Source organism: Chrysemys picta, chromosome 7 (genome assembly GCF_011386835.1).
Source record: "Chrysemys picta bellii isolate R12L10 chromosome 7, ASM1138683v2, whole genome shotgun sequence".
NCBI lineage: Eukaryota > Metazoa > Chordata > Testudines > Emydidae > Chrysemys > Chrysemys picta.
Window position 1 is genome coordinate 5504761 of NC_088797.1, and position 12377 is coordinate 5517137.

The window sequence follows — 12377 nt, forward strand, 5'->3', positions numbered from 1 at the left end:
CTTCCCTAGAATGGTTCGTCCCTAGCCATCCCACATACCCCTCACAGGCACATCTCTGTTTTCCTTCACCTAAGAGATAAATTCCTTTCCAAGAAAAAAGACATTTTCAGATAATCTTATAAATCAGATGCTCACAGAGGCCTTGATCCATTGAAGTCAAATAGGCTTTGGATCAGGTCCATGAAGCGATTTCTTTCATGCCAATGTTCCAGTCTTTTGAAATTGGGACTTAAGAGCTTTTCTGTCTTCTGAGACGAATCTTTTTCCACAGCTGAGGTCAAATGATAGCCATTTTGTACAAGACTTTGTAGTCCCAGGCATTGAACACCATCGTTTAGGGTTATGGTTTTAACCCAGCTGATCAACACAATTCTTATATCATTATTTATAAAATCCTTGACCCCAAATGTCTATTACTGTTAAATAATGTGTGTCAAGTTACCAACCTGATTCTTACATGGTCAGCACGCATCATTTTCTAATTGACTATATTTGAACAAGTGGGGCAAGAACCCAACCCATTCTTTGTCTGACTGCACCGACTCTCCTTAAGATATACTTAACAAACATCTAGGTATAGACTTTTTGGACCATCAGAATTCTGTAATGATATATCGAAGCTGTCAAAACCCGCTACTGTATTTGTGGACAAGGGATTTCTGGATTGGCCATACATGAGGATGTGACCTCATATTCATTCATAATTTCATCTACTGATGCCAAAGGAAAATGGAAACACTTCTTTTCTTGTAGACCTTAGATCTACTGGGGGAACTAAACAGAAAAAGGAAACATTAAATCGCTGGACAGAAGCAGTAGTTTAAGACTAATTGGTCATGAATGATGGATGTTGGCCATCTCCTCCTCTGATAGCCTTCAAAGACTCTTAGTAAATTATTGTGTCTTACTGAGATGGAAGCTCTGTGCTCCAAACATATCAAGAAAGCACTAGTCTTCCACGGGATTATTTCCTAATCTACTCACACTTTTTTATTATTATTTTTTTTTAAAAGAGATTTTAGTAGAGTTGAAAACTGAAGAAAAACTCCCTCCACCAGCATATCAGAGAAATGCTATAGAAAAGTAACAAAACACATGGAAACGTTCACTGCCTGCAAATCCATATTTCAGTAGATTTACTCCAGATTCACAGAAGCGAATCCAGACCAGATCAGAACGTGGCCCAATAGCTAGTTTAATGGCTGCCTTAGGCCTATGCAGTTGCATAAGACATAGTGCTTCCAGGGACTCCACATCATGTGCACACACCTGACTTATCAGCCAGGAAGCCATGTGCTTGGCTGCAATTATGCATGACTCCAGTCCCAGTGAGTTGCTGCAGAGACTGAATCCCCTCATTGAGCAACCCCAGTTCTGCCTCTGGGTAATTGTGCTTCACTCCACCTCCTGATCCATTTAGGGGGAAATCACCCAATGGTTTGGAACTTCACGAATGGACTGGGGCCAGAAGTAGGAGTCAGGGCCTAGTAGACAGGAGGCTGCAGGATGGGGGAAGGGACCGGCATCGTGTGTGTGGACTTAAATATGGCAGCACGCCAGGGTCCCACTTGTTGCTTTTCCTAGAGAGCCTGCAAAGTCAAGTATTGGCCTCGTTTTTCCACAGTATAGATGAGTCAGACCATGACGCTGTGCCCTTAGAGGCTCATCAAAAATAGGATGGGTCCCAAAATGGCTCCTGGCTAAGGTCAGCAGAAAGTCTTAAAGCATCCATCTTAGCAACAGCGAGTTAGGTTCACAGCACTAGACTTGGTTCGTTCACAGTACGTATTCTGTCTATGTCATCTCCGTGGTGATTACAGCCAGACCTAGAGTTGCACATTTGTTAGTCTGAAGATCAAATAAGGCGGACCGAGAACCATAACTAGAAAGTTAATATTCATGTCAAGGAGCAAAGTGACCTCAGAGAGAAGCACAAGCTGGAAGCTAATAGACTAAAATGGATGAACCTGGGCGGTAAGTCAGACTTTCAACATCCCCGGCAGCATTTTTAGATGACTTGCTTTAAAAGATCCTAAACCAATGCTCCATGCACATGCATTATTTCTCAGGATGTGTCTGCAGTCAAAGCATCTTGGAAATAAAACAAGCATCCACGCAAGGGGCTGACCTCAATGTTCTTTTGGAGTATGTGCCACCATTATATTGGAATTTGGGTTCTTTTGACTCTAAATATGTGTCCTCCGAGTCTCTGGGAAGGCACAAAGGAAATCTCTCACTTGTGAAAGCTGAAAGAAAACAATGCTGAATCTGAACTAGCCCAGCTAGATGGCAATAGATGAAATGTAAGGTGCCAAGGAGTTTAAAGCAGGGATTGGGCATTGCTGTAATGCTCGCAGAGACAAGAAAGAAAAATGCAACTGGATTTTCTCCAGTCCGACAGATCATATTTACAGCCTGTGGGTGGTGCCAAAATATTTCAGGAAATGCCGAAGACTTTCGGAATAAAGCTAGGGAAAACAGAATATTTAAAGACAGCTAGCATAAGACTAAGAATATAGGCTTCCCACCCTATTTCAGCCTCCTTGCTTGATTTCAAAACGATCACCATAGCAATTATCAAGGCTAACCTCATTTCACAATCTCCTCTGGAAATTAAGCTTTAAGTCTAAAATGTAAAAGCTCAGCATAAAGGCTAAACAAATCAAGTAAACTGCAAGTAATCGAAATAAATGAACATTTTACACTGACAACGTACTGGGATAAATCCATCCTATTAATTTCCCATCTAGAAATACGCAACCTTCATTTTAGTCATTTGAGTGACTTTATCCAGTGAGTTATAGATAGTATGCCTGAGAAACCAAACCTATACGGGGAAAGTATGAGCATTTGTCCAGATCTTTAGAAGTGCTGGGTACTCGCATGTTCCTTTGGTCTTAGTGCAGGAAGTCACACACTTACTTTGGTTCGTTATGTGTCATGATATACAGACTCAGTTTTTCTTAAAGAGGAGGCATTAGAGAAAACAGCTAGTGACCAAAAAAAAAAGAAAAAAGAAAAAAAAAAAGGGCAGGTTCCACACAGCACAAGTCCCAGCTTTGTCTCACTTGTTTACCTAGGCCACACTGTATCTGTTACACTACAGCACACAGAGACATCTAGTGGCTGAAGAACATACTGCAAGTGAATATCTCCTCCTACTCAACACCCCTGAAAATCAGGCTGTTTCTACAGGAGAGTTTTAAAGTACATTTTAAACCAAAGGTTTTACCTGTTCTGGCTTCAGCCCTGGAGGCACCCATGCATACTCTTCCAAGGCACAGCCTGAGTCATCATCAGAAGTGGAATTCCTCTGAAAGTCAAACATGAGCTTGGTCACCGTCTTCTCCATCTCCAAAGGCATTACTGTTACAAAGTGCTCTTCTTGCGGGCACTTACAGTGAAGGCAAATCTTCCTGCAAATTGCAAAGAAACAGATCCAACTGTGAGTTTCATTTTGAAAAAGAAACAATCTGAGTGATCGCTGCCAATCAGCAGAGCTCAGATCCCAAACTATAAACACACGCTCATTGGCAGCATGCCCCTGGCAATAACCCAATTCATCCAGAGCAGTTTTCTAATTCAGTATTTATGTCTTTCCTGGGGGAAAAAAGTCCAGACTTGCTAAAACAACTTCGGAGAGTCAAGGACTGTATCAGATTATTGAAGGTAGTCGGAGACAGAATTGTTTCCTCCTTTATGCTGAGAAATAAACTTCCACAGGGCTAATAAATATGTGTAGAGCAGATTCTCAGCTAGTTTAAACTGGCAGACCTGCAGTGACATCAGACTGACACCAGCCGAGGACCTGGCCTGTACTATTAAATATGTAAAATGTCAGTTGAAATGGAAAGATGTGAATGAAAAGTTCCTTTGCCATTCTAATCGCATACATTTGCTTTAAAATGGCATAAAAAGGTCTTATAATCTAAGCATGTTAAATTAAAGGATGCTATGAAACACAATCCCACGGCAATAGTCTCTCTTTCAGTTACTTAGATTGTAAGGTCTTTAGGGCAAGAATCATCTGTTATATGCATTTGTACAGCACCTACCACAATGGGGCTCCAATCTCTGACTGAGACCTCCAGGTGCTACTGCAATACAAATAACTGGTAACGGAATAACCTACAAGTTGCCATTCAGAAATGCACTAGTTTAATTCATCGCACGCATCACCTTTTTTTAGCTCATTAAGCCTGATCTTGCATTATTAAAGTCAAGGAGAGATTTTCCATTGTCTTGAACGGGAGCAGGACGCACTGGGGAAAGGCCAAGAAGATGTATAGTACAACTCCATTTACCTGAACTGCTTCAAGGACATTAAGTACATTCAGTAAATGGAGTGATGGGAGACGGTGTAACCAGGGAGGTTGCTGGGTATGATTCACATTGGGGGACAGAGAAGAGGGAGTAGAGTTCGGATAAACTGGGCTGTTATCGGCGGTATGGGAAGATAAAATGCTTTCCTGTAACATGGCCTATCAGTGTGTGCTTTACGTTTAACGTGTAAGACTCTGTGCTCACTTGCACTATTAACTTCAGCTACGATTTACGCTACTGCAGCAAGGGCAGATTCAAGCCTGCTACCTGTTACTCAGAAAACGATGAAGCAATACAGAAACAAGGGCGGGAATGGGTTTACAGTTTGCTGGTTTCTTTTGCTATAATTTACAGCCAAGGAAAACCTGAAAGCAGGAACAGGTAGACTCTGTGGCCTTTTTCTCCCAAACTTCTTTATTTCATTTTAGCCATGGCTTCAAAGAGAGCTAATATTATTAGCACTCTGATCCAGTTTTTGTCTAAATTTCCACAGAGCCCTTCCACAACACAAAACATGCACCCTCACAAAAGTCAAGAGGCTCCGTTAAGTCAAGCCAGGGAGATCTGCCAGATTTTCCCATTTCCTACTTTTCATCAGATCTAAAATATACACCGACCAAATGCACAGAGCGCATCTGGCTTGCATCCAGTCCATCAAAGGGGCTCAGTACAGCCTGTGGCTGTTACCTTAAAAAATAATCCAGGCACAATTTCATGTGAATACTTTAATTAATCAGCTACTGTGGAAAGGCAGAGCAGCTGGTTTCACAACTGTTTCCATCTCATTTTATGATATGATTAGAAGCAGCTCAATATGCGACAATATGGTCGGAATAAATAATGTCGTTAGAGGCTAATACTTAGCATTTCCGAATTTGACATGTATTCTAGAGCAGTGGTTCTCAAAGCTGGTCCGCTGCTTGTTCAGGGAAAGCCCCTGGTGGGCCGGGCCGGTTTGTTTACCTGCTGTGTCCACATATTCGGCCGATCACGGCTCCCACTGGCCGCGGTTCGCCGCTCCAGGCCAATGGGGGCTGCGGGAAGGGTGGCCAGCAAATCTCTCGGCTCACGCCACTTCCCGCAGCCCCCATTGGCCTGGAGTGACGAACTGTGGCCTGTGGGAGCCGCGATCGGCCGAACCTGCGGACGCGGCAGGTAAACAAACTGGCCCGGCCTGCCAGGGGCTTTCCGTGAAAAGGGGCGGCCCGGCTTTGAGAACCACTGTTCTAGAGGGTTTAGTTCTGTTTACGAAATGTCATTCTCAGTATAGCAATCACATTCTTCCAGCCAGTCAGCCACACGATATTTTCATTGTGGGGAACTAACAAAATAAACTCCAATATCAGGGGGCAAAATGAAGACAACGGTGAAGGCAGAGAAGAGAACCAGAGCATACAGCAGATTTCTCATTGACTGAATTCATAGAATCATAAAATCTCAGGGTTGGAAGGGAGCTCAGGAGGTCGTCTAGTCCAACCCCCTGCTCAAAGCAGGACCAATTCCCAACTAAATCATCCCAGCCAGGGCTTTGTCAAGCCTGACCTTAAAAACCTCTAAGGAAGGAGATTCCACCACCTCCCTAGGTAACCCATTCCAGTGCTTCACCACGCTCCTAGTGAAAAAGTGTTTCCTAATTATCTTAATTCCTGGCTGTCTCTCTCAACAGAAGAGCAGTTAAAAGGAAAGATATAATCAGCAGATATTAAAATAGCAGTAACGTAAGAACAATGGAAATGGGTTTTACAATCTCTCCCCATACTGCTCATGTCACAAACATTGTCACTTTCAGCCAATTGGTTATTACTAGTAGTAGGCTCTGATGCTACTTTTAATGTTCTATTTTCTTCCGGTTTACGTGTCATGGGCACCTCTCACCAGGGGCCTGATCCCACTCCCACTGAAATCAACAGCAATGATCCCATACACTTCAGTGGGAGTCGGAGCAGGCCCCAGTGTGAATGTTTAGACTGTTATAGTTCTGGCTGTTAGTTTCACTGTGGACTTCTAATCACATCCATTCTGAAGGAACTGGAGTAGCTCACATTGAAACCAGAACACTATCCTAGATCGGACCGCCTTTTATACCAGGTACAGGATTGCGTAATTGTGACATTGTCCGGACAGCAAGATTTTTGAAAGTACAAACATTGTAACATTAAATAAAAAAAAAAATCTATGCACCCCCGTCCAGCGATAGGGCCACAATATTTAATGGGACTTAACTGCCAAGAATGTGACTAAAGTTTTCAGTTATTATTAAATGAGGTAAACTAGGCATTTATGATGATTTTTTTAAATGAAAAAGTGTCTAACAATAAGAAGCGGCAGCAAAAAAGATGACTGGTCAGTCAGAATCCTTGCTTTACTCGACTTGGGTCTATATACAACTCAGCTTGTGAGGAAAAAATCCAGGAAGCTTGTTCATACATAGCCTTGCTTCCTACACATTTCAGTTATTTATTATTCCGATATTTGTATTACTATAGCACTCAGAAGGCCATGTCCTGGATCCGCACCCCATCGTGCTAAGCGCTGTACAAACGCAGAACACAAGGATGGTCCCTGCTGCTACCATACACGTACACTCTCACCAATTAAGGGATCCCGGCTGCAGATCTTCGCTCTTATGGAGAGGACTCAGTTTATCCTTGGTGCAGCTACACTAGATGAACGTGTCCCTTCCCTTAGGGACGCTGCTCATTTCACACTGTAGTCTGTGTATTAAAAATAATCTATTAAGGAAGGATGTTTTGTGTCCCAGTGACTGTGGGTCCGTGCAATCTCCTAGCAGGAAAACGTCTGCCTGTATAAATAATGCATCCGAAGAAGTGGGCTGTAGTCCACGAAAGCTTATGCTCTAATAAATTTGTTAGTCTCTAAGGTGCCACAAGTACTCCTGTTCTTCTTTTTGTGTATAAAGAATGGTTCATATAATCAGAGGAGCTGGAGAGGCAAAGATGAAATAGTTTATCTAGTTCATCTCCCCAGCCATGTGGAATTGTTCTGGACATTGAGTTTTCCAAGGCTTTGCCCATTTCAGTGTTGAATGTCTCAGAGGATGGGACTTCTGTCACTTCTCTGGGAAGATTTTACAGATGTCAAGATCTTGCCATCAGGGAGTTGAATTTTCTACCTTTCCTCTCATTACACCATCCTTAGCCAGCCCCACTTTCCAGTCTCTGACTCACTAGCATCTTGTCAACCAGTATACAATGATCAGTCAGGCTGGGCTGCAGCCCTATTGTTTTGTATAGAATGCCCTTGGGTCTGGTATAGCTGAACCCGTTACAATTTACTGTGCTACCAGATAATTGAAAGCTGAGAAAATAATATTTCTGAAAACCTTATTTTATGAACGTTGGGATCTGATGTTTCATGAAGGCTATACGCAATACCCTGTGGGTACTTTCCTTTACTAAAATATAGTTCCCATTTGTTCGCTATACGGGTAGACATATTTATCTTTGTTTTATGAGCTTCTAGCCCAATTCAATTAAAAATAATCTCCCTTAGTGCAAATCTGAAACGTGGAGATTTCAAACTTCACCTCTGTGAGATGAAACTGATGAGGCAAAGGCAGAACAATGATTGGTGCAATAAGCAGATACACCTATAATTATGCCGAGAGATGATGAAAATGAGAAGACCGTGCCAGTATTCTATTTGAAAGGCAAAGGGGACCCAATTCTGACGCTGGTTTCACACTGGTGTAGTTCCAGTGACATCAATGGAATTAGTTCTCATTTGATCAGAATCAGGCCCCGTGAATGCTCACCTCTGTATACAGTATCACTAACATCATGTCCTTGCAAACCAAAGCAACTGGAACACTCATTGACCGTTGCAACGATGGTGTTTAGCCAGTTGTACATATGAGGTAAGAATATGAGAGTCTGGACAAGCTCAAGGTTCGTAGCTAGCATGCCAAATACATTACCTTATAAAGAGTAACACAACGCAGGTATATTTCACTACGGGGTAAACCCAGTAACTTCATTTTGTCCAGCCAGCAGCACTGACTTAACACTAGTGATGTTTTGATCGAGAAAGACTTATCTTTAAAGTTCTGGGCAGAGCGTAACTTTTCCAGATATGCAGAGGAACCCAAAGCTGTCTGAGAAAACAGTGTGTGCATTTGCTAAGGAGAAGAAAATTAAGCCAATCACTCAGTATCTTTCTAGAAATCTCATCTTCATTCCAAAGCAAGCCTTTTTGGCATCAGTCTTTTAATAGTAGGGGTCTAATTCTGCCCTGGGATACACATATACAATCCCCACTGATGGCAGTGGGGGGTTGCCAAGTTGTATTAGGGAAATGCTTGCCCTCTGGTAATTAATATGATGTCAGAAACTCATAAGTAGCTATTTTAACATGCTTTTAAATTTCAGAGATGCCTTTGGGAGACAAGATCAACATGGCTAACTTTCAAGCATTCAGAAATCACAAGTCAGGTCCCCCAAAATCACGAGATTGGCTTAGAAATCATGAGAGTTTAAAAAATAATAATTTTGGGTTCTTTTTATTTACTTTCTGTTGGGTTTTTTTTTTTGAGCCTTTCAGTTTCACCTTTTCATGTTTTTCTGCAAAACCAGGAGGACTAGAACTTTTTTTCTTCAACTGATAGCTGAGATTCTCATGGACACACCTGTCTCCAGGAAGTGGGGCTTTCACAAAAACACCAAATATCATAAGACTTGCAATAAAATCATGGGCGTTGGCAGTGCTGCAAATACACGAATGGATGCGGGACCAACTGATGCAGGAGGCTGGGGAAAATCACTGGGTGTGAAAAATATGAATAGCTTGTGAAAGGGGAAATAAAGAAAGGAGGAAGCGGGATGCCGGCTGCTCGGGTACTGAAGCTTGAGATACAGAACAACCTTGGTATTTCTAGTCTATAAGGAGCTACACACTTGTTTGCCCTGCAGCAGGCCCAGGAAGGAGGGAGGTAAATAGGGAGAAAATAACATTTCCTGGTTTCATATTTTGTTGGAAAGAAGCCCTCGTTGAATTGACTTCACATGGTATCAAGATGTAACCTCCCTAAACACATTGAAAAATTTGTTCTACCCGGGGTCAACAATTCATTTGACGAAGTTACAGGATGGATGCATTTTATTTTCAACATCTGTCTTTCTGTTGTTTTCCTGGTATAACTGCTGCTGCACTCTGCAGAGAAGGGACTAAACTCTGTTCTCAGTTACATCAACACACTCCCCACTGGCCGCAGTGGAATAGCTGAATACAATCTGGCCATGGGCTTCAAATTAAAGGGGACCTACTTGCCTCTCAGCAAAATAATCAGCATTCATACAGTTACCGCACGGCAAGAATAGCTCAGACTGGCCTGTGGAGAACAAGGGCCCCGTGCAAGCTCTCTTGAGAAGCCACACTAACCCCACCACATTGTTGTACAGCTCGGCTGCCCCATGAAGATTACGGTAACAGTGAGCGGATGAGAACAAGAAGAGAAGAATTCATAGCAACGATGGGCCCAAACGACAGAGTTTGAGATTTGGATCCAAGCTCAGGGTTGCAGCCAGGTTCACAGTTTCGGGCGCATCTGTTTCTCAATGGCTTCACTGATCTTTGCGGTAGGGGTTGTCTTTCATTATATGTTTGTACAGCGTTTAGCACGATGAGGCAGGCCTCCATGTCCACTGGCATCTTTGGGGGCAGTGTTCCAATAGAAGCAGCAGAAAGCTAATATAGGGGGAAGGTGTTTATCAGTACTAGGGAGTTATTAAGAGGATTGTAAACAGGCCTGGTGCTTCATACAACATAAGGTGAGACAGGACCTATGCTCCCAAGAACCTGCAATGACTTTTAATTGGATGAACCTGCAACTCAAACGACAGAGGGGCAGAGAAGAGATTCATGAAGGGGGTGAGCTTTAAGGTGGGATGTGGAGAAGAGAAAGAGAGGCTACTTTACAAAACCTCTCATAACTCGAGCACTAGAGTCTGCCAACGTGACTTCTCCCTGGATGGTGCAAATGTCTAGCTTCCCCAGAGAAACCTGGTGGTGAAAATGAACCACCTGGTTGTGTCAACTTCTGGACTGTGCTGCTTAGGGCAACGGGATTTTATACCCCTTCCTGGCCTGTCATTGCAGCAACCCTAGTAGCTCCTGCTGTGCTGAAAACCTTTTATTCTGCCCTGTCCTGGTTTAAAACCTTAATTTTCTGGCCAAAGTTATTTTCAAGGCATCATCCACCAGTTTTGTCATGTCTGGTAGCCTACTGCATAGTCACTGAACCACTACTAGCTCCAATGGTAGCTTCTTTCATTTCTTCAGCGTTATTACAAAGATGGTGGGCAACTGAGTCTGGGAGTGAAAAAAGTCTAAAAGGGAAGTATTTCCAGATCTGGTATCTTTGATATTTCATTAACGGTGAGCTGCAAAGCAAAGACTGAGGTAAGCCCAGATTTATGGGCCAGATGATCCTACCGACCAGGCTGATGCATTCTGGGATATGTCCAATAACCAAATTGCAGCTAGAGGGTTTCGGAGATGGGGAAACTAATTTTGACCATATTAGTTCAAATTGATTTCTGTATTGGATTCCTTCCTGTCTCCAACACACAGCCTCTGATTACTAGAGGCATTCAGCATAGAAATCGGTCCTTAACTCAGGTTTCTCTTTGCAGGTCATCTTTAATGAAATATCACAGATCCCAGCGGTGGAACGTGCCATTCTCTTTAGGTCTCTTTCACTCCTGTACTCTGCTGTTTACCATCTTTAATTAGGGAACAGCTGTGAATGTGTAATGATTGCAAGCAGGCCCCCGCTAGCCACATTTTTCCATCTCCTGCATGATCCTAATGACACGCTGCAACGATTCTGCAGCCATAAATCAATAAAGCTACATGACATCCCTGTGAACAGATATGCGATTCTCCTACGTGTGACATGATTAGCTGCTGGGGTCAATGGAGATCGACCCTTGTCATGTAACCCTTGCCAGCAATCCTGTGCGTCAGTATTATTACAGTACCCATTCTGCAGACTGGTAAACTGAGACATGAATGATAAAGCATGCGACTTGCTTAAGGCAATATCAGTCCAAGCCAGGAATAAAAGCCAGGGTCCCTCTGTTCTCGCCATGATAGGGGAACACAAACCTCCTGACGTTTGTTACGTTTCTGCAAGTGGAATCCTGTTCTACTTCACAGAGCAGGGGAGAGGTGTGGGGGGCAGTAGGCTGACACCTAGTGGATACAGTAGGGCATAAGCATTCTATCTTTTGATTCCAGCCGTCAGTAAATCCTACCGCACTGGATCACCGTACGCGTGGAATGTACGAGTCTGATCTTGTCTAAAATGGAAGCAGCAGCAACAATCATGGCAAGATTGATTGTCAAGGCAGAGAGGTTAACATCACTCAGGCTGGACAAGGGACAGATCAGGAACACTCAACATTCCTAGCATTGCTTCTCCTTCCTCCCTTGTCTCTTGTGGGACTGAATTCAGTAAATCGGATCAGACAGAAACTTCGTTACCGGGAGAACGTGCAGCAAATACGATTTCCTGACTCGTAGCACACGCTACTGGTTTTGCTCATATTTGATGCACAGGGTAAGGAGAAGAGACGGTCGTACCATCTGTGTAATAAAGGATCTGCATATATTTGTGTGCATATTAATATGGGAGGTTTTGTAATCCCTTTAAAACCAATTCTCTGGTTTCGGAACAAAAATTATGGCTGAGTTCCCATCAACTACATTTTGCAAAATTAGTGGGGTGCTTTTTAGCCTGCTTGATACGTGCATGAGTCCATGATCTTTTGCAGTACTGGACGATGTTTTGATTGTGAGGAAACTCTGAGTCATGTTACATTAGTCAGTGTATCATGAAAGATTACTGGAAAGTGGCCTGATCCAACACACATTTCTCAGGCACGGTTCCTTAGGGTCCAGTTCTGTTACCCCTCCTGCTGAACACGATTATGGAACTATTAGGAGAGCTAATCTGGAATTAGGAGGGATGGTGTCTTCAGCATGCGTCCATCTCTTCTGACCCTGCCAGGAGAAGGAATAATTTACGGAGGCTA

At 43.0% G+C, this 12377-nt stretch overlaps 1 protein-coding gene across 4 annotated transcripts in view; it reads right to left on the reverse strand.

Moving 5' to 3' along the window:
* The window catches only part of PRICKLE2 (prickle planar cell polarity protein 2), a 189519-nt gene that overhangs the window by 52852 nt on the left and 124290 nt on the right, over positions 1-12377 (reverse strand). For all 4 annotated transcript variants that reach the window (XM_005297853.5, XM_042849991.2, XM_005297856.5 and 1 more), the window contains one exon: positions 3233-3416. In XM_005297853.5, coding sequence (XP_005297910.2) covers positions 3233-3416 — 184 coding nt within the window. The remainder of the gene's footprint in view (positions 1-3232; positions 3417-12377) is intronic.